Source organism: Rhea pennata, chromosome 3, assembly GCF_028389875.1.
Source record: "Rhea pennata isolate bPtePen1 chromosome 3, bPtePen1.pri, whole genome shotgun sequence".
NCBI classification, from domain to species: Eukaryota; Metazoa; Chordata; class Aves; order Rheiformes; family Rheidae; genus Rhea; species Rhea pennata.
The window spans coordinates 65,704,449-65,727,221 of NC_084665.1; the positions used below are offsets into that span (position 1 = coordinate 65,704,449).

The 22,773-nt window shown below is 41.1% G+C and overlaps 1 protein-coding gene across 2 annotated transcripts in view; it reads right to left on the bottom strand.

Annotated features, from left to right (window-relative positions):
* Nucleotides 1-2,053: 2,053 nt before the first annotated feature.
* PDE7B (phosphodiesterase 7B) overlaps nt 2,054-22,773 on the bottom strand; it is a 185,055-nt gene continuing 164,335 nt past the window's right edge. For both annotated transcript variants that reach the window (XM_062572510.1, XM_062572509.1), the window contains 7 exons: nt 21,527-21,627; nt 19,911-20,042; nt 12,591-12,682; nt 11,535-11,679; nt 9,610-9,706; nt 5,975-6,055; nt 2,054-3,283 (listed from right to left, as the gene is read on the bottom strand). In XM_062572510.1, the coding sequence (XP_062428494.1) occupies nt 3,066-3,283; nt 5,975-6,055; nt 9,610-9,706; nt 11,535-11,679; nt 12,591-12,682; nt 19,911-20,042; nt 21,527-21,627 (866 nt within the window). In that variant the 3' untranslated portion in view covers nt 2,054-3,065. The remainder of the gene's footprint in view (nt 3,284-5,974; nt 6,056-9,609; nt 9,707-11,534; nt 11,680-12,590; nt 12,683-19,910; nt 20,043-21,526; nt 21,628-22,773) is intronic.

The following is a 22,773-nucleotide window of genomic DNA, read 5'->3' on the forward strand; positions in this document are numbered from 1 at the left end:
GCAATCCCAGCGCAGAAGTGTGCTCTAAACCAGGCAACACCAAAGACATATCCCAACAGCGTATACTGAGTGCTGGTGCTGCCAAGTTGGTTGTATTAGGTGCAGTTTGGCTTCTGGAGCCAGCCCGAACCTATTCCAAGCAGTGTTTCACCAGATGTGGTGATTGAAATCTAGCGAGTATGTTCAGTGCACCAAGAAAAATCCCCTGTTCTTTGAAAAGCTGTTCTTAAAATGTTTGTTAGGAAGTATTAAGTCAGTGAGTGCTGACTTTTGAATGGCCCAGGAGGCTCTAATTACAGGAAAGGTCTTGGTCCTACTGTAGCTGTAAGAGAACTTGCTGTGTATGTGCTGAGTTCTCCGGCTGGATCTATTTTCTGGAAGCTCCTCAGAAACGGTACAATGATGTGCCTGTCAATAGGCTTTTATGCTGCTAGATTCCAGGTTTGTTTACCTAAAGCTTCAGAACATTAAAAAAAATTTCTTTGAACTAGATGGAAATGGCTTCCACTTCTCAGTAAAAAGACAAAGCAGTAAGGAAGTACTATTCTTCTGTATGTACATAATGTGCTGCCTACAAGTACTTATACTGCTTGTTTTGCCTTTTCCTAAATCTGTCAGGAGAAAGAAAAAATACACCTAAAAAGCTGTGAAATGATGATGTTCCCACCCCACCATCAGGTGGTTAAAAAGGCATTTAAATCCTGTAGTTACAAATAATGTTGTTATTCTACAGCTCCCTCTCTTTGATTGTTACTTGCTCTCACTCACAGTACTTCTAATTTGTGAGTCCCATTTAGAAGAGTGAGGAAGAAGAAAAACTTTTACTGCTTGGAATAGTTTGTAAATTGGTAGAAGAGAAAAAAACAATTTATCTTAATATACTTCATGTTCTCATAGTTACTGATGTTCACCTATTTCACCGTGTTTTAATAGCTTTCTCTGGAGAAGCATCTTCTATGAATTAGAATGAGTAAAACCTCCTTTACTACAGCTTGTGATTTTTATTTTCCTTGGAACATATTAGGCACCTTATGAGAATGAAAACTTTGTCTAACCCAGTCAGTCCTCCCTGTAATTGAAAAAAAAATTCCACCACCTCTCCGCTTGCACTTTTATGAATAAATACCATCTTTTTTTCAAATGCAAACTGAAATAGTGTTTTCTTTTTGGTCTCTCCAAGGTAATCATGACACAAGATGATTATATGGCTGCAGGTGCTATTTTTGTTGGAAATCAGCTCTACAGATTTGATATAGTGGGGGTTTACAACACTGTACTTCACCTTAATAGGATGTTTGGGGGTGGGGTGGGGATAAAGGGGCAAACATTTGGTGCAGTGCTGTAGTGATCATGAAAACCATCTCATTGAAACTGATGCAAGCTTAAGGAAAGATTTATAAAGAATATCTGGATTGAGGCTGTTTGTGGCACAGGTAAGGCCATATATCTTTCGAAAACACCAGAACATAGAAACTCCCTCAACTATTATAATAGTTAAGAGGATTTTTCTGAACAGACTGGCTGCAAAGCATTTTCCCCTTCATTGAGTGAGATTGATCTGTGTGTCCGATTTTTTTTTTTTTTTTTTTTTTTTTTTTTTATGGAGAGAAAAACACAGGTGCACTTAGATACTGCCTATCTAAAGAGAGAAGGTGGGGAAAAATCAGCTACACTTCAGCATCACTCAGGAAAACAATTGGACTCTAGAACAACCAGGATGTTGTGCTTTGCAGATCACTACACTAGTTAATAAAAATTCAAACTCTTGAATAAACGATAATCAGGTCGAACTGTCAAATTATGTGGTGTTGCTGTGGGTTTTTTGTTTAAACTTAAACTTCAGGCTCTGTGAAGCATTTGCCTAGACGGGATGTGCAAGGTGCCATGGATTAAAAACACAGACCCGTATGGAATGCGTTTGAAGTTTTCAAGAAGGTGTCGTGCCAGACTTCATTCCTTAATGACCTTCGGTACACCTTTGACAGTGGAAAGGCAGTTCAGAATCATATCTTGTGATGCCATGATTTTGGCAGCTATCAGGAGATGAAGGATGTTAGAAGTTAAGGCTTTTATCCACAAATGATGGTGTATATTAATAAACTCTATACCATATTTACAAATGCTTTCTCTTGTATTAAAACTAACAGTATTCTGTTCACAGTGCCAATGTTTATACAGGTAGCAATCCCACAGTACTCCAGTATTTTGGCATGGGAATCAGTAGCGCTTTGTATTTACAGAAAATGTACACATATGAATATAAACATGTTATTCGAAACAGTACTCAAAAGATAGATCTGTTCGTGTTTCAAAGGTTTAGACTGTACAACACCTTCCCTTTCATTTGCGAGGGAATACTGTTCCTTGCAGCGAGAAGATGCCAGTCTTTTATCCAAAGTGGCATAAAAATGATTACCAAAATGAGCTTTGTTACACTGGAGTTGTGTATACGGAGCGTAACTTCAGTCTGAAGTTTTTAGATCTGTTTAGTGCACAGAATACAAAAGTTAAAAAGGTTTCTGTTTTAATTACTAAAATAACCAGGCTGTCTCTGCCCTCTGCAAGCGCTGTCTCGCTCAGCCAGTGTCCTCTGGATTTTGAAGATGCTGGTGGCCTAATGTGCAGCCTAGCTGCCAGACTGGAAAGTGTATGGTGCTCTGGGCTTATATACATGTGTCACAGTATGACTCATGGTAAATGGATATATAACCAAGAGAGCCTTTATCTCCCCTGTTCTCTCGGTACTCTTCCCTGCTTAGTGGCAGCAGTAACTGGCCTGACCACAGCACCGCTGACTGGGCCACCGCAGTTGAGCAGTTAATGATCAGAAGTGACGAACGGCTTCAGGCAGACGCAAGGCGAAGGGGGAGAGGAATACGAAGGAGCTCCACACTGGGACCCAGCAGAACTATGGGTTTATTCGTGAGGACCCTTACAGCTCTTGCTTTGCTGTTTCTTCTCTTTCTGTGTTCCTGCCAACAGGCTCCCAGCCCCTTGGGATGTTGTTTGCTGCTGTGATCAAGACAGAGATAGCAGTGCTATAAAAGAAAAGTGCAAAGCTGCCACTAAGGAGTCTCTTCTTCATTTAAAGTCTGTTCTTGGTTGCCAGTCACTTGACCTGAGTGGTCGCTGCTCCTATTACTGCTGTGTTGCTTATGGAGCAAACTCCTCCACTTGGCCTTGTTCCTCCTGAGATGGTTTAGCATATTTTCAGAGAGGGGAGTGTCTCCCGTAAACTGGGCCCACCTCTCAAAGAGCGGCTCTACGATGTATGTCATGAACCCTGGGGAAGCATACAAAATAAGGCAGGTCAGGAACAAATTCATTCACTGAATGCACTTCCCCACGGAGTGGGGCAAGGGAATACAGCAATGTAAATTGCAAAAACTCTGAAAAGGGTTCGATAATTCCTCACGCAGCTATCAACTCTTGCAAACTTGACTAGTGCATGTGATGAAGATGTGGATCTACCTGCATGTGTAACAGTAAAATCTGAGATGCTATTTTTATTCATAGATATTAGAATGACCGCTCCCTTTTCTTCCTTTGTGAAATGACTCCATCGAATATTTGCCTTGGATAGGCTTCTTTTTTGAATGTTTTTAGAATGTGAATCATGACTCTAATGGCCAGGATCTAAGCTCTGCATCAATGAAATTATTCAGCAGGCTCAGCCTAAATAGATGTCCCTGAACCAGAAACCAAAAACACTGAGTAGTTACCTGTAATTTTCATTTTTAGGACAACATTTTTTTTTTTTCTTTCAGGTCAACACTCTGGTTTTAGCATCTTTTTTATTTAGTTGCTCTAGACATCAGTCAACAAGTTTCCTAGCTGTGGCTGTGAATGAGGGAGCTGAAAGTGGGCTATGGTGTGTTTGAGCCCTGTAAAATACCTAAGAGACTACTACAAAGTCAGTGAATGCTGCTGTGGCTGTCTGCTTCCTAGTACAGAGCTTGCTGGACTTGTATTAACTTGGGGACCTCTGCACTACCCTATGTTATATAATATACATCTATTTATGTATAGACTATGCTATAGACAGGCATGTTGTAGATGCCTCTTATACTGTAGAGTGCAGACAAGAATAGCAGTTGAAATTTGAATGCTGGCCTTTGATAGCACATGAGAAGACTAAGCAACAACTTCTTTGTGCCAGAAAGGTCTGTTTGCTCTAACCTATTGGGAAATTGTCTACTTTTTGTATCAGTTCACCCTAGAGTAGCTATTGTACAGAGTAATGGCTTTATTTAAGTAAACTACTATAAAAATATCTTTGATAGAAGAAAATAAATTGAAATAATGCTTTTAAGATTTAAATTACAGTATGATGCCAACAAGGAGGAGCTCGGAAAGGGAATGTTTCAAAGCCAGAATTAGGATTTGGCTGCTGTTCCTTCATTGTGTGGGGATAAACTACGACGTAGCAGGTTTATCTGCAAGCCATGTCTCACTTACGCCAGCAGGTTGCCACTCATGCTGTAACCTTAATGCAGCTGGGTTTATATAACTCTGAAATGACCAGAAAGGCGTGATACTGACAACAAAATTGCTGTCTGGGGCTTGCTGCAAACCCTATGGCCTGCGTGTGAGGTCTCGGGGGTCGTCTGAGCCTCCGCTTAAGGAGCGTTTGTGCCTCTGCCATGACTGCTAGCGGGGGAGCCAGCTTGGACGGCTCAGCAGCTGTGGGGCTGGCAGGGCAAACAGCAAGGCAGCTGGGATGGGGCAGCTAGTCTTGACTTGAGGTAGCTTTAAACTGTGAGCTATGGCTAACTTTGCTGTAGAGGTAGCCTTTGCTATGATGACCTAAATGATTTTGTGGATGAATCTTACATTTTAGAAAGGCCTGCTTCAGTTTTGTTGTCTGTGAATACTGTGTGGAATACATAGTATTCCCACTGCAGATGATCTTGGTGTAGTAAAATTTCACATTGGCTAAACTGATTAAGTTAACCTGATCTCTGCAGCAAAGGGAATCAGCTTTGCCCAATTTAAAGCAATCATATGGGGAAAAAGCCCACCATGATTATTTATTATTAGATGACTTCTTTTAATTCATTGCTTCTGCCCTATGATTTTTCTGGCAAGGGAAAAGGAAGATTAACACCAGTTGTTCAGTTGTAAGACAAGGAAAATGTTTCATGGTTATGCAACTGCCCAGTTAACATGCTGTACATATGACAGAAAACTACAGATGCATTTATGAAAACACGAACTACGAAGTAGCTATAGGGCTGCTGAGATTATACTGCAAACATTGCCCTGGAGTCATTGCTCCCTGCTTGAGACCTATCTGCAGTCCAGCACGTGAAAGCTGTGGGGATGCCAATATGCAGCAGAGCAGAGGAGAGAAAACTTGTGCTCGGTGATCTACAGACAGTGAGTCAGGCTTGTGAAGGACAGCTGAAGTTATGAAAAAAATAAGGAAAGACAGATGAATTGGGATGCTGACTTGCTGGTCTCAAACCTCCAGAGAACAGCAAAGAATATGGTCTGAAGGCTCACTTTTTTTTTTTTTTTTTTTTTTTTTTTGTCTTCTCCACTGGATCATGTCATGTAACCTGCTTTTGCAGGAGAACTAGATTATGGAGTGTTTATGAAGAATCTGTGGAAGACTGGACAGAGGAAATAATGGTGACATTATTTTAAACTAGAAAGTTTTGTTGCAAATTCAACAGTTATGGAAATTCTTTCCCTCATCATCCCAAATAATCAAATTACTTCACTGAAATGAGCTTGCAACTGGCTGATCATCTCTTTGAGGCAATGTCATGCCTCACCTCATAAAGTAAGGCAGCAAGAAGTTAATCCTAGATCAAGTGTTCAGGATTCACAAAGTTGACCTTGGCTGCTGATTCACTAGGCTTATGTGGCAGATGGATTTTATTTCATCACATATCACATTTCAGTTTTTGCTTGAGCTTGTGCCATACTGGGATAAACATGGAGATAACAGAATGAAACTAGTGCTTACCGATTTGTATGCTTGGTATTGTGTCCTTCTGCTGATTACAAAGAGGGCTTATTTCCAGTTCAAATTTTTGTTCCAGGTCACCTACAAAAAAATAAAATAATTTGCTGCCACTCTTATCTCTTTGCCTTAGCTATGTGAGACTGCAGCCGAGACTGCAGCCTCATGGATCTGAGTAGTTGGAATCTCGCACCAACAAAGACCATATTAAATGTTTGAATACCTTTGTTTTGCAGACTCTCTTTTTAATTTTTATTTATTTATTTATTTATTTATTTTTGGTATCAGAGGAACTGACTAAGCTTACTAAGAAAAGTATCTCTTAGGAAAGGTGATTTCTGAATGAACATTAAATCTGAGCACATAAGTATTCTGAGGACTTCCATTTTCAGAAATAGGTTCTCTTACATGAGAAACATTTCCTGTACATTTTAAGACATTCTAGTTTATTTACTTATGGCTTAAATGTCTTCCAATTAGAAAAACCACATAATAGGTGTTTCAGAAAAGCTGCATCTTCATTAGCACTGCAGCATGAGTTGTTAGTGTGTACTTGTGGTATCATGCAATTGCTGTTAAAGGCCAGCCTGACGGAGCCTGGCACTTAGTCCGTAGCTGTATCTACACACTCAAACTAACCCGAGCCAGAGTGTGGGCTTAAGCAATATATGCTCATTTGTCAAAAGGTATGGAATTAAAGGTATAAATGTGAAATAAGAATGAAATTCCTTATAATTGTGATATAGTTGAGTATCTGGGCTGTGAACTTAAAACATTAATTCCCTGGTTGGTCCAAGAAGTCCCCAGAGAGTCATCTGCCCAGGGCCGATTTGAGACAGTAGACAGACTTCAGCCAACACAACTGACTGAGCTCCTGGCCCCTTCCACAACCCAGTATTTGACTAACTGGAGCAGGAGATCTCTGGATGGGAAGCTGGGGCTGCTGTGAGGAGTCAGCAGGTAGCTCCTGCTGTGTGCGGGCAGGGTGGTGTGTCCGGAGACGCTGCGCAGCCTGGGCGGAAGGGGCGCTCCAGAGCCTGCCCCAGGCCCGTCCTGCTGCAGAACTGACCAAACTGTAAACAGTCAGCTGAAACTATTACTGCAAATGCAGAAATGGGCACGCAGGATGGTCTTTTGCACGTAGCTAGGGTAGTTAGTAGATGTTCTGTATGTAGTTGAAGATAATCAATAGCAATGGTCAGAGGTGTGCTGGATGGTGAGAGAAGACCACAGGGTGGCTAGATATACGAATTCAGCAGCATTACAGCTCAGGGAGTTTCATTTGATCCATCTGAAGCTGCAGTTGTTCTTTTTTCCCCCCTACTAGTACATTTTGACTTAAACGCTTTTGTGCTACACAGGCTCTACGGGCACATATAAAATAGTATATGCATTTTTAAGTCTTGCCTTCCTTCTCTGTGCAGCCTACAATTGTTTCTTAAAATACAAGTGAGAGGAATATTTTTGGTTTTAATTAGGTGTTTAGAAAATATCAGCGAAACATTTGGAGTTTCACAAACAATCAAAAGGAACAATTCAGCAGAACTGAGACAAAATAAGTCTGTCATGTTTTCTAGTTCTTCTGTCCTCTTCTTCCCCCGTATCCCCTCCAGAAAGACACTGAGAAAATGTCTAACCCTAGCGACATCTCCTCTGTAGATATTCTGGGTCCACAGTGGTTCACCTGTATGGCCTTAACTGCACCAACATCCTCATGTCTTTGAAGAAGTGTTTTAAATGACAAAGTTAAGATTTTCCTTCGCATAGTAAGAACTTACTTAAGTTGATGGCCAATTTTCTTACGTTTCAAGTTGTGATGTGAAAATAACTGCATGCATGAGTTGCTGAGAACTTTCACACTAGGGAAAACCTTCTAACCAATGTTAAAACCTCCACAGAGAAATTGGCCATTCAAACTGTTTAAACATTAGCCATTTTTGAAAATTGTTTCTTGCCAATTCCAGTTTTATATAAACAAATCAAGTTGCATTATTTTCCTTATGTGCCTACTTAACTTTTAAAATGCCCATTGAAATGATCTAGCTTTAAGACCAGTTAAAGATTTTCACTGTACAGGCAAAGTCCTGATTTCTTAAGATCAAGTTAAAATATTTTTTTTTTAGGAAGGGTTTGTATTAAGAACTCTTTCAGGCATTAGCTGCTCCCTGAAATGTATCTATATCTGATTTGTATATTTTATTTTAGAGCACCAGAAGACTTGAAGATCAGGACCTGAGTTTCTACTACAATAATATTAAAAATGTTTAGTACAAAGAATTTAAAAACTTTGCATGTGTTAGAGAAGGAAGATTAAACAATGCACTAATCATGTCTCTGCCTAGTCTATAATTAAAAATGACACTTGTTCTCAGTAAATAAGAGCATAAGAGCTATGGCTTTCAACTGCTAATCTCAGTGTCCGGTAATCCTTTGGTGTCAACAAACCTCCTTCAAACTCCAGCAGCATGTGTAAGGGGAGATAGTGATCTACAATTTTTTTTTCTTTTAAATGAAGTCATAATGATATCTAAATACCTGAATACTATACCTAATATAATACCTAAATACTGTTTTTTACCAGGATTATACAGCCACATGTGGTGATAGTCAGACCACAGTTTCTGTACATTCTCCCCTGTCAATTGCTAACTATTTTTCTCCCTGTTACAGCTGTAACTGGTCTTGTCTCCTCCAGCATCCCCTTTGAGAGGTATATTTGAGAGGTTATGCTACTGAATCTTGAGCTTTGGGAAAAAAACTTAAGTTCATAAGGGTTGCTGTCTTCTTCAGCATGGTCCCTCAAGACACTAAAGGTGAGGTATTGGGGCCCTGTCCTCATGTGCTGGGTGTTGATCATGCCTTGATTATACACCTGATTAAATGAAGCTGCATCTTGCTGTTTATCTCGGGCTGCTTATATAACTTGAACAGCATCGAAGTCAAAGACGTTTCACCAGTTCAAACTGACACTGGCTGCAAATTAACTTGCCCTTATTTGTTAATGTTATGGACTAACTGTACTAGGTACCAGCTCAAACGTGGTTTAAATTTGTCGGGTGGAATGAATTTTTGCACAAACTCAGTGCTTTGCTGTGTGCTCTCCCAGCATTTGTACCGCTTGCCTTAGGCTCTCAGGATGCTACTAACAAAGAACTTCGCGGTGATTACACTCTGCTGCCCCGTCTGTGTTGTAGCACAGCATGACCTTGCCTATGTAGATAGAGCCAAATGGTGTAATTACTGTATTAAAAAAAAAAAAAAAACAGCCCCTGCACGCCTGAGCTCTCTGCAGGGGTTTGGAAACACTTGCAGTAAGCTTGAGCAGAGCTCTGGCTTGCCTGCTTTGGCCCATTAAGCTGCGTCAGCAGAGCCTGGCGCGCTGGGAATCGCGTTCAACCTCTCTCTCTGCGTCCGCACGCAGAAGAGCGCCTTGTAGTCGGGAAGGGGCGAGGGCAGGACTCAGCTTGGGAAGCGAGACGCAACGCAGGGGACGGCGGCGGCGTGGTCCTGCCGCGGGTCGGAGGAACTCGCGCCGCTCCTCCGTTCCTCCTCGCTGTTAAAAGGAGGCAGTGCCTCTGCTCGGCGGCCGCTCTCGGGGCGGGGGGAGCCGGGGAGGGCGCGCGGCGGCCGGGGCTGACCTTGCCGGTAGAACTCCTCGCAGACCCTCTCGCTCCACTGCTTGCTCAGGTCCCAGAGCCGGCAAGGATTGCAGATGTCCGCGCACTTGAGCGCAATCTGAAAGCAAGCGAGAGAAGCCGCGGTGAGAGGGCGCGAAATCGTCGTGCCGGCGGTGTGTCGGCCGTAGATCGGCACCTGCTGGGCCGCGCGAGCGAGGCTGAGGAGGGTTAGGATCACCGTTCAGAAACTGCGCTTCTCGCTTTAGCGTAGCGAGAACCAGAGGAGGCCAGACTCCAGCCCGCGAAGCCTTCGGGATACTCCTCGAAGGGAACAAGCCAACGAAAGCTCCGGGCTGGCTCCGGCGGACTGCCTGGCTCAGCACCCGTCGCTGACGACAAGGAAGGGAAAAGCCAGGCTGGTGCGAGACTATTTGGGCATCGTTTCCCTGCGGTCTCAGTGACTGACCTTGCATCTCGCCTCGACTACGCTTCGTTTTAACGTCCGCAAGCCCCTGTTGGTGAAGCTGAGCGCGGGGCCCTCCGCATCGCCCTTATTGCTGAGCACTTTTAAAGCGCTTTGCAGGGGAATGAGGCTGGAGATTTTTAAAAGCAAGTAACTGTTGCAGAGAAGTAAACAGGCAACAGTCTGCCTGTCTCGCTGCCTCGGAATAAGACGTCATATGTCTGTTTCTTCGGGGATTGAACCAGCTGGTTAGCTCGGCAGAGGACAGAATTCCTTCTGGGACCCAGCCGGGAAAACATACTAAATACTTCCTGTACAAACGGAGGCTTTTAAACTAGAGGAGGGAAATCTCCTAGTCACTCTTGCAGTCTGCAAGGTCCTTTCAAATACTAGGTAGTAATGAACCTATCCTGAGCAATCAAAAAAAACTTTTTGCGTTGTTTTTGTTTTTCAATTCTTCCACAACTAATCCACCAAAAAATGAATCTCAGCATTTTTGTGCCCTTAGCTTCTATCTTTAAGAAAGTGAGTATGGAGTTTGTTGTTGTTATTTTTTTTCCATAGACGAGATCTGTAATCCCTGTGCCTTTGGCATTTGTACAACTTTCTTGCTTAATTTGTCAGGAAATATGATAAGTCATCACCTTGCTGTGCACAATCCATGGAAAAAAATCTGAGAGAAGACTGTGTTTCGCAGAGGCCAGTCAGGCAGATTACTGCATTTCCCACACTTCTGGAAGGGGGAGATTTAACAGATCAGCACTTCTTTCCTTACTCCTGCCGCCTTTCCTGTAACCTCAACAAACTGATAAAATGTAAATGCTTGTTTTATAAATGATGATGATTACCTAAACTCTTTTTATGTATTTTAGAGCAAAATTGATGTCAGGTCTCCAGAGAGGCAGGTACATGCTGCTGCTTTAATCACAGTAATGCTTTAACAGGCAGAGGTTTATTCTAAAAAGCCTGTTAATGACAGCAGCTTGGCTGGAAGAACCAGTTTGAATCTCTCTGATTTTTGAATAAAACTTTGTTTCTTCATCAGCTGGGAAGATCCAAAGTTTTGCATTGGAAGCACTGCACTTGCTGCCACAGCAACCGCTGTTTCTGCAGAGGCAGCTTACAGACATCAGCCATGGGGGCACGATTTGGGTACCCGATGTCAGGTTGCCTCGGAAAGAGCATGGAGCCAGGGGCTCTCCTGGTGATAGCTGTTTAGCTTCATCTCCCAGCATTTGACATTCTCCAGTATCTGCTGCATTCACAGCTTTTTAACTCAAGGAAATTGCTTAAAGAAATACTGGCTCCACATCTAGATTGCCTGACATGCTAGGTGGCAGGAGCAAAGTGATTAAGGTGGTAAGTAAGGAGGACATTGCTGACCAGATGCACTTTCTTATGCTATTCCAATGTTTACTAGAAAATGCTATGACTTGAAAAGTAAACACAAACAATAGTAGCAAAAAACAACTTTAAAAGTTACCTGAAGCATGAAATGTCTGTCTTGTGCATCCTCCAGTCTCAAATCCTGATTGTCAAGGTGAGATTTCAGACGGATCAAAAACTCATTTTGTCTATTGATGTCTGTTGCCAGGATTAGGGAACCTAATTGCTGTTCAATATCCTGTCTGCAATTAAAGGAAAATAAGCCCCTTCAGTCGTGGAACTGTTGAATGTAACAGCTCAAAACAATCTTCTGAGGATCACAGCTGTTGTAGAGCTGCTGCTTGCTTTATGGCTCTGGTTTAGTCTATTTGGTCATTCTCTGCTGGGGGGTCTGCAGGATACAACTGTTCTAGCTGCCTAAGGGGATTCATGAGGAACAGAGAATGTGGAAGAAAAATGCTGTTGGCACAGCTGGTTCTGAAAGCTTCCAAAAAGTGCTAGGTAAGTAAAAACTAAACAGTGTGATGCATCTAGAAAAATGTTTGCATCTTACTTACAGAAAAGTCTGTTTGAGGTAGAGGATTTCTAGAGGATATGTTCTTGGTAAACTCGCCTGTGATTAAAACTCAGTATCGCAGGCTTGTTGGCTGGCTTAATCTCCACCCTTTTTGGTGGGAATAACATTGCATAAAACTAGCTGGTAAAAACGTTACATCCTCTTTGCCTAGGTGCTCATGTTGCTGTTTTTTTTTCCCCTTCATCTTAAAAGATGGTGAAGATTGAACAATGCTTCCCTAGTAATATGTGCAATTCCCGAACAGCCTCTGTACTGCTCGGCTAGCTCCTCAATTTTTCTCTAAATCTGATCATTTTTTATTACTAAATCTTTGTAAGGTTGGTGGATGCTATGCAAAACTAAAAATGTCAACAACAGCTCTGAAAAGTCCCATCCTTGCTGGGACTCCCAGTATACCTAAATGCTGACAGTGCTGCAACAGTGACAAATTCTTAGAAACCACAGCTGCCGCCTGACCGCGTCTCATGATTTTCACATTGGCAGCAGGAAAGGGCCTCGGTGGCCGTGTCCTATTTAAGAACAGCGAAGGAAGCCACGAGCTAGTATGAGCGACGGCTTCCTCTAGTCGGCACTTACGTCACTTCTTTCGGCAGGTGGGCCAGGAGCCGGGATTCTCGAAGCATGCCGATGGTAGACCGCCAGTGGTGATTTTCTAGCACTGAAACATTCTGGGCAGGAACAAGAAAAATAAATTCAAGGATTGGGCAGGTACACGTGGTGCAGATATAGGTTCACCATGTCGCATGATGACTAGAGCTGACTGGAAATGCTGTAGCAAAACCGAAGACGCTGAGCCTAAAATGTTTGTTTCTAAGCCACCTTTTGGGTTTAAAGGAATTGGTCTAGATTTCTAGCGCTAAAGACCTTGTGCTTCTAAGTGTCCTAGCTAGGGCTGTCCCTGGCATCCTGTTGTTTTATCATTTTTGAGTCCTGCTGTGAACAGAGGAGTTTTAGCCTAGTCTGAGCACGAAGTAGATTACATTCCAGCACATTTATTAAGAAATGACTAAAACTATGGTTGCAAAATCTTATTTAGTTCATGGTTTACCTCATACCGATCCTAGGCTGACTTCTCTGATGCTACAGTTTGAGTGCAGAGCTGGCAAGAAAACTACACTGCCAGATTTCCCTTGGAGTCAGGCAAGTGGAAGCCCCCTGCAGCTGCTCAGTGAAAGCAAGGAGAGCATCAGCATCACTGAGCATCTTGCAGGGCTCAGTGTCTTAGTCTGCAATAAATTTTGATTCGTTTTGCTTTGTTTTGTTCTAAGTTGAACCAAAGTTGGAGGAGGGGGAATCCTAAGGAACAGAAACACAGCTTTTTAGGGAGTTTCTAAATCATAACTAATTGTTGACATTACACTACAAGTAGCTATGCTAACACCCAATGAATTTGTGCAAAGGTGAGAGTGCACACTTGATTGATTTGCCATTACAATATTTTCTGCAGTACTGTATTGTTCTTGAGTTCACACAATCTCTGATAGGTTGTTTTGACAGTTTTTCTGTTTTTTTTTTTTGTTTTGCTTTTTCTGTTTTTGTTTTGTTTCCCTTTTTCCTAATAGAAATCACAGATACTGCAACAAAAATACTTCCCAAGCGTGCGAAGACTAAGTCCTTCTCCTTTGAGGAGGTGGCAGATTCAGAACTCAAGACCTGCTATGCAATAACAGGTATGCATAAAAAGTACTTATGACAGCAATCTTGTTTAGTAGCCAACTTAAATACCTTTCTTTTGCCTAAATACATTAGGATGGACTTTGTACTTTGATCAAGAAAAACAAGGGAATGTAATGGCACATAACATTTTTTTCCCTTTCACCTTCATACTCTGAGCTGAATCTTTGTCCCAAGCGTTACCCAAAGTCCATTGAGACGACACAGCAGAAAATTCTGGGACAACAAGGGTTAGCACCCGTTTCCTACCCAAAGGTTAATTAGAGAAACCCTGCCAGCCACCTCTGGCCTTCGGGAATTCCTATATTCCTTTGTACATGGGTTTAAGACAGTGACTGTGTGCACGGTTCCTGTGGTCTCATGGAGGCCCTAGTCCGACTGCATCAGCCCTTGTGACATCCTCACTGCAGAGATCCGCTAGGCAGCAACGCGTGCCCTTGCTTCCCTTCCAGAGAGGTAGCGTTACTTGTTGTAAAGGGCTGCTTCAGCGGCTCCTGCCTCAACCACAGGCGTACATTATATTGATGCATTTGCAGCAGGTCCCTGCAGCAACCTCGGAGGCACTCTGATTTTATTTCTCTTATTTATCTGAGAAAAAGTAAGCTCCTGTGTGTCCTTATTTGCTACCCCTTCATCTGCTTTGAATCTGTTTTCGTAAGATGCTTTCTCCTGCCCTTTGTGTAGTTCTTTCCTTAAGGAGTTTCTGAAAGAGAACTTTAATAAAAGGTTGTAGAAAAATCTAGCTAAACAATGCCCACTGGGTTGTCTTCATTTATCTCCTTTTTCAAAATATTGTGATGTTTCAGAGGCAGTCTTCCCTTCTGTATTTCAGAAACCAGCATACTTTTAAGAATTTAAAATTAAATAGTGTCTTATTTATTCAGTTAATTTCCCTGGAAATCAGAAATTGTGATTGCTAGGACCTAAGTCAGGTGATTTGGACAATCAAGTTGTCTTTTTATTTGCAGTTTTAAGCTAGTATGTGTTGGTTACATATTTTTAGCTTAAGAGGTTGTTATGGCAGTATGGTTAGGGACCTGACATTTTTGGTGTTAGTGTGAAACTGTTTTCTCAAAAGAAACCTGCAAGATGAGTACAAAAAGTTCTCTGACTTGAGAATGTAGAGTAGGTTTGTCTGTGAAAAAAAAAAAAACACTTGGCTAGCTGAGGCTCACTGAAGGAACATGTGGAATAAAGAAGCTAATTTCAAAATCAAAACACTATAGCTTCATATATTAAGCACCTATGTTGTTGTTGTGTTTTTTTTCCCTTACTGCTTATGGGGTGACTTCTTCCTTCTGATCTCCTACATGTCCTCAACTACAAGAGAAACCTCAACAGAGGAGTCTTGTTTTTTGTTCTCAAGTAAGTCTCCATCCCTCTCTTGGCAGTGTCCTTTCCTGTATCTTCACAGAGCACTGTGTACTGCTGAGGCTCTTTGTCCTCACTCAGAGATATTATTTTGTTCCTGTAAACCCTTCCCCTCACCTCTCTGCCTCCCATAATCTGCCCTTGCTTTTTCATCTCCTCTCTCATTCTTTCCCAGCTGTTAGGAAGCCTGAATTTCTGCTTTATCTGCTAATGGGAGGAATCAATAAAGACCAGAAAATACCACCAGGTGCCAGCATTTTCTCTTCTGCAATGACAGAATTAAGACAAAACTGCTACCTTGGAGCACTGGGAATTGGGGATTATAGTGAAAGGGATTGTCTGTGGCAGAAAAGGACAGTAGGTTAGTTAAGGAAAAGAGAATGAGGGACTGCTTGTGGTGGGAAGGAAGAATGGACTCCACGAGAGACTGCAGATCAGCCTTTTGAGAGCTGAGGAGCAGGTGGAGATGAAAATACCAAACTACATCAAAGAGGTGCAAAATGATGAAAATTGAAAGTTGGTTGACTTTTGAGAGGCAATCCTTTTAGGGGGGGGATATGAACAGCTCCATCCCCCAACAGCCACCTCACCTGCGGTGATATATCGGAGCAGGATAGACCTGGAGACTGTGTTAATTAAGGTTACTGAGGCACTAAGGAGAGTACGTGACATAGTTGGTGATGGAGGTTAATCTCCATATCCAGTCCTGGAGTCAGGCTGCTGACCTGCAGCAAAGTCCCCAGCAATCTCTGCTGAATCCTAAGGCCTGATATACTGTGTCTATCATCACTATGCTAATTCCATGAGGAAGGAGGAATGTGTTGCTTACACATTAAATTCCCACATTGGAACATTACCCATTTTGTGAAACAAATGCTTCACCTACATAGTTAGAATATCTTTTTTCTCCCCTTCTCTCCAGCTGGCTCGCAGCTGAGTTTGCAAGCCTGCTGTCCTCGGCATTTTCTACTTCTGGCCATTTGCACACTTACTTTGCTGATGCTGAGCTCTCCTAAGCTCTGTACAGAAAGCCTGCATCCGTTCCATGCTGAAGGCTAGCCAGGACAGAACTGAATATGTAGGCATCCAAGAATGTTCTTGCAACCAACTACTAGTTGCTCAAAGGGAAAAACAAGCTCAGGTATCCATCCTAGAGTAGTTCAATTTCTGTAAGTTTCTGCTCTTTGCCTGCTGCTATACCCAGAAGCTAGATCAAAGCTGCTAGTGTCTAGTTTCTCACACTTAAAGTACATGCATGTAGCAAAAGGAAAAGTCAAGTTAACAAGTGACAACTGAGCATGAAGTCATATGACACTCCTGTTAAATGCAAGCAGCCAGAATCCCTGAAGCTGTTGCCAGCAACTAGAAGAGTCAACTTTTCCACCCAGGAACCTTCTTCTGCCTCAGGAAGGCTAATTGCCGCTAGCTACCTGATTTCTTTGGCTGGTGGGGAGATACCCTGTACAGGAGATAAACCTGTGTGACAGTTTGCTAGGTGAATTTCAGGTTGGTATTTTCAGCTGTGATCTAAAGAGAGTTTGCTTTCTCTCTCTCTCTCTCTCTCTCTCTATATATATATATATATTTTAAAAAGCTCTGAGTAACACAGATTTGTTTTTATGGCTGAATGCTAGGAAGCCTCTGTAGCAGCTACAGCCTTAAACTGGTGGCTGGTTACAATGCAGACTTCAGGATGGGGGTAAGAATCTGTTCTTTTCCTTACACTAACACAAAATGTCCAATTTGTGGCTTTTTCTGAACTATCTACATCATTGGTTCTTCAAACCACCAAACTGCCTACAGTTGCAAATGAAAAAGAATAATAACTTGAAGACATAACATGAAGACTTTTGTACTATAGATATTGAGTGCGACCATTCCAGACTTAAAAACTATTATTCTTTGCTTACTTCAGAACTACACAAAGAAAGATAGAAAATCTTAACTCTCTATTATTGAAGTTATAAAATAACATTATGTTTATATCAAAACTGTTTATTTCCTTAGGACACGCATACTTCATTCTCAGTAAAAGACAGCATTTCTTTTTAAGAAAAAGGAAATACGACTTTTTCATGTGTCAGGCTGAGGTCATTCTTTGGGTAATGGAAAGGCAGGATTGTACCAAGCTGGACAACCTTGAATAGTGTGTTGCTTTCAGTCAAAAGTAGTAGAAATAATGTCAAATAAGCCAAATGCATCAACCAGAATTTGAGCTAATTGGGACTTTTTAGCCTCGAGAGACCAAAGACAATGACTAACAAGCAAGAGTACAACTTTTATTTTTAATTTTAATGGTGAATGCTGTCTAGAAGTAAAGCCTGCATCACCTACCAAGGAATGCTGTTGTGTTCCTCACAGGGGGCTGATACACAGGAATACATAGGAAGTGATTGTAAGAACCCTGATGTCACCTTTTACGCTGTCCTTCTAATGCTGGAGACTTGAATGAGACACTTGCATTTACGTGCAAAATTCCGGTGCCTGACAGGCAATAGACTCTTGTGGAAATATCTTACATCTTACAAAAATGCTTTCTATTCTAAAGCATTGATTTCTTCGTGAAACAAAACCTATCTTCCTGAAACATGATTCTTGAATATATTCACGTCAGCAGCTGTCAAACATTTTTCATCTTTGTCAAATACTGACTGACCTCATTTTGCAAACTCTTTTTTCCCTGATGATTCAAACGTAAAGTTTTTATTTAAATTTACACACAGTTAAGATCAAAGAGACTCAGTGACAGATGAGTGCTAACTATGCTAAAACTTACTTTTGTTTGATTTTGTTTTGATTGCTCCTAGTAGTTCTGTAGCTGTGTTGGAAGATTTAAAAAAAACCCAACCTCTAGAAAATTTTTACTTCAGTTTCAGGCACATGTTAAAGTACTAACCTTGAGAAGAATATATTTGACTTTTTTTTTTTAAAAAACAATATCTTACCAAATCCAAATTTTTCATGAAAAAAAATTCAAAAAATGTCATTGCTTTTAAATTTATTAGCATTAATTTATTGTATATTACTAAGATATCTGTAAACAATTAATTTTACATCGATTTAAGACAAAAAAATTTAAGACAAAAAAATGCCCTAGCATTTACATTAAATATGTGTCCTGTCATGAACATTCCTTAACAGTATACTTAAAAATTCCACCTACTGTTGAAATACTCTGTTTTCTGTATTATTTTATCACTATCTTTTCTAACCAACATTTGAAAGTATATTCAAGCCAAGTTAGACGAGCAAGAACCCTCTTGCCAACATACTAGTATTTTATTTTAGCTGCATCTCTTTCAAATTAGCCTGCATTTTGAACCTATTTATACTTTACTGTTTCCCACTGACAAGGACTTGTTCACGATTTTAGGGCCAGAGTTGATATCGAATGGCTCTATCCCACTCCTTTTCAGAAGATCCTTAACACAGTTTCCCTCAGTCCCCCGGCTTTTTTTCCTCCTCATTCGGTTGGCCTGACATTTAGAAAAGACTGCAGCGAAATGCTCCAGACGTGTACGGGGATGACTTAATCGGCCGCATCAGCTTGTGGCAAGGCCAGTCACAAAGTTGTGTCTGTCTGAGCATCCTGGTGTCCCGGCTGGGGCTCCCGTGGCCCTGCCTGGTCCCGTACCTCAGGGCACAGGACGGCTGAGCTGGTACAACCAACTGCTTATTGTAAAACCCAAATGTTGCTCGAGTATGGGAAAACGAGAGAGCATCTCATTTGAAGTACTCAGCAAATCACAGCAAACTCATGACAACAAGCGTGTGTGGAAGCTTTAGCTATTAGTGAGTCTACTGTAGTTAGGTGAGTTTTTAAGCTATGTTCCGTTTCTGAATTTTAATCTGAGTTTTACCAAAGGCTGAAGTTTACTCTTCTGAAGGCTCGAAATCAGTACAATATCTGTTTATTAGTCATGAATTAAGATTAGTGCAACAGGAATGATTATCAGCACACATACAGAAATATAATGGAAAAAATAGAGATGTGCATATGTAATAATATATGTGTGCACAAAAAGATAGGTTCTTTATATGTATATAGTAATTGTGGATACAATCCCCAGCTACAATAATTGTCATGGGCCAACTCTACAAATACATTCAAAGACTAGAAAAATCACTGGAGGATGGGTTCACTGATGGCTACCGAACAAGAGGGCCTGTGTTTTTCTTTCAGGAAGTCTACTACCGCTTGCCAGAGTTGGGAGGATATATACCAGGTGAAGGGCAATACTGTACTTATTCCAGGCTTTTAGTTCTCTCTGAAACCATTCACTGGCTGCTCGTGGAAGCAGGATACTGGTCTAGGCAGTATGTGGTGATGACCTACAGTGGCTGTTTTTAAGTTCTTTCTTAATATTTCTACGCACATGTGTGTAAATATCTACAGCTTTTCCTCTGGTTTATCTTCTATTTTTATTAACTGCAGTATTTAATTTTACTAGAGCCACCTGAAGTAACAGTTTCTTTTGACATAAAACCAGTTTAGAACATTCCTGCTCTTTACTTGCTCACTGAAGGAAAAGGAAACACAAACTGTGATTTTAAATCCCCTACCCACAGTTTCTTATCCCAGATGATCCACAGTAGAAATAATGGAAACCACAAGAGAAATAACTCTGGATTTGGCTTAAATGTCCCCAGCAGATATTGGCATTTCCACCTTCTTTCTCAGGTGTATCAGCTTTGTTATGTGAACAGATACCCAGTGAGAAGCTTTGCTGAGACCATCCAGACTCTTAAGTGTAGGTCAACTTGATCACCACCTCCAAGCCCCCTCAACTTTAGCATGAAAGTTGATTGCAAATTGCTCTACATATTCGTGTACATGATGAGCAGTTTTACCTGGTACAGGCTGGCAAGGTGGTGTTTGGTTTTGATCAGAAAGGGTTGGTTGACACCTGGATGATCTACGTCATGAGCTGCAGCAGCTAGCAGTCCAAGCATGATGTCCGAAGGGGTAAGGAAGTTGGCAAGCTGAATCACATATGTTAATCACAACAAAAACGGTAAACAGTTTCTTTCTTTTGAAATATTAACATACCAGCTGACATATTATGGCATTGCTCTATTTTGTAGAAGAGTACACAGATAATCAAATACAAATAAATTTTATAAACAACCTTGTTAAGGTAACTGTAGAACAGGCATCTATAAAAATATCAGGCTATACACTCATATGTTGTTATATTTCTATTTCTTGTTCATGGCACTATACAGAAGGTTATTATGGAAATGCTTGAGCTTAATCTAAAAGATTCAGTTTTAATAAAAGGAAATAACTATACTAACAGGTTGGCATATGTTAGGATATATGATAGAGCTCTGACATACCAAATATTTTGCAATACAAACAATACATCAGATTTAATTTTTCTAGTAAAGTACTGTGCTGTAAAATGTAGAGAATTTATAAACTTCTGAAATTTCAGACTTGTTTGTTAGACATCTCAGTTCAAATAAAGGTGTTTTATTAGAAGACATAATTTAACTTTCTAACTTCAGACATGTAAGTTAGAAAAAAAAGCTAGGCCATTTTCTTTTCTACTATACAACTTGTCATTCAGAAACAATTGTTTTATTACTGGAAAAAAAAAACAGAAAGACTTAAAGCTTACTACTTCTGAGAGTTAATTAGTTATTATCTGTATCCATGAATCCATAAGGAATACAAGTCTATGATGTGGTAGAAGCATCTGGTGATGAGAAATTCATAGATTTATCCTACATATTCTGGATGTCAACTGTCCTCTGCACTTTTTGGCAGCAGGGACTTGCAGATCTTGGAGGAGATGGAAATATAGGAAAGCTGGGGCCTGCTACTATCCTTACTTACAACTACTTTATTCTGGTCTAACAATTTGCTGCTTCTAGCAGAACTCTTCATTTAAGTCAAGTCAAATCAAGTAAGGTCAGTTATATTCTTATGCTGTGCTCAGCATTAAAATGCCTCCCATAAGACATTAAACAACCACCCAGTCATCTGTCATCCTGACTTTGTTAGGACTTGCCATAGCACTCAAGAAGTTGCTGTTTGCTCTTTTAGAGGATACTCTTACAATAGAGCCAGCTAAAGGGATTGTGCGCCCATTTTTGGCATTTCACTGCCAAATCTGGTATTTTGAAGTGCAGATGAGAGGGACATATGCCCTGAAGTAACTGAGGCATGGGCATGCATTCCCTCCTACAGACTTTCCTGGGAGACTGTCACCGCTGACGCTCTTGCAGTTAATCTTGCCAGAGCTCCTGTGACAGCACTCTGACACATCATCTGCACAACGAGAAGCAACTACAGCAGCTTGTTTCCAGTAGCTGGAGTCTGTAGCTGGCTCTTCTATTGACTTATTGCTGACTTCAAGTATGCAATCATTTAACACTATCTATCTATCTATATTTTAAATCTTGGGAAAACAAGTTGAGAATTATCTGAAAGCAGTATCAGTGTGAAAGGCTGTCATTACCTTGGGCTCCCTTAGATAGCAGTGCATAGCTTGCGTGACATCAGCAGCATGGACAGCGTTGTGGTATGGGTTTTGGCTATGGTAATCTTCTTGAACCATAACTAGGAACCAAAACAGAAAACAAACATCCTTCTGTCTCTGAATTCCGTGGCCACAATTGGGAATTGGGTTTAAAATACAATTTAGAGTTTTACAGTCAGCTGCCTAAGGAGTTTCTTCAAATATCTAAAGCTTCCATAGACTAGTGCTCTTATTGGGATGCTTTTAGAAAAAAAAAATGCATGAAAGGATTTGTGAGGCCCAAGGGGACATACTGGGTCTACTTCATAAATCAGCGCTTTCTTGTCCTAGTGAAGGCTCTCATTCAGGAATAAAATAAATAAGGAAAAAAGGGCAAACTTATCCACAACGGAGTGTAATTATTTAGGCTGCCGTCATAGGGGAGTAATATGTCATTAAGGCAGTACCACCTATTTTACAGCAGCAGGGGGTGAGGCCCTGATAGCCTCACATCATTTATTATTTGGGTGACTAACTACAGCCAAAGGCATTCCTGCACCCTCCAGGCAGAGAATCAAAAGATACACCATTCAGGTAACTGAAGCAAAACTCTGAGTGACAGTGTTAGTCACATCTATGCTTCCATTCTAGCATACCAGCCCCCCTTGTTTTAATTTGTAGAGCTGGAACTGTTCCACCTGGAAGACTGAGAGCCAACCTTTTAATTCTCAGCTTCCACTAGCACAAGAAAATCATTGAGATTTGTGCTTCAAACTCATCTGTGCCTTGCAGCGCTGCCTGCAACATTAGGTAAATGTCCCAGGACTATAAATCCTGGGACAACACCACTTGAGCATAGGAAGCTGCATATGATTTTGCCCAAATTGCTCTCCTTGAAGCGCAAATTAATCAAACCAAGAGGTAAAGGCAAAATAGCAGCGGCACTACTCTCCAGCATGGAGTGGGCCAACGAGCCTTCAGTTTGTTTTCCTTTCCATAAGCATCTGCAGTTACAGTTGGTAATCCTTTAAATCCCTCTAATTATCTGAAAGTCCATTGCCTATCAGCCCAAAGCAGTCAGAAAAGGCAAGGAGACTTTGTCGGTCTAGTACTGGAGGAATGCTTTCCAGAAGTGACAATTATGCGTTCTTAAAGAAGACACCCTGCCTTTGAAACTCTGTCTGACAGTCTAATAAATTGGCATTCAACTGTATTCAAAACATGATGCAAAAAAGTAACTGATTTTG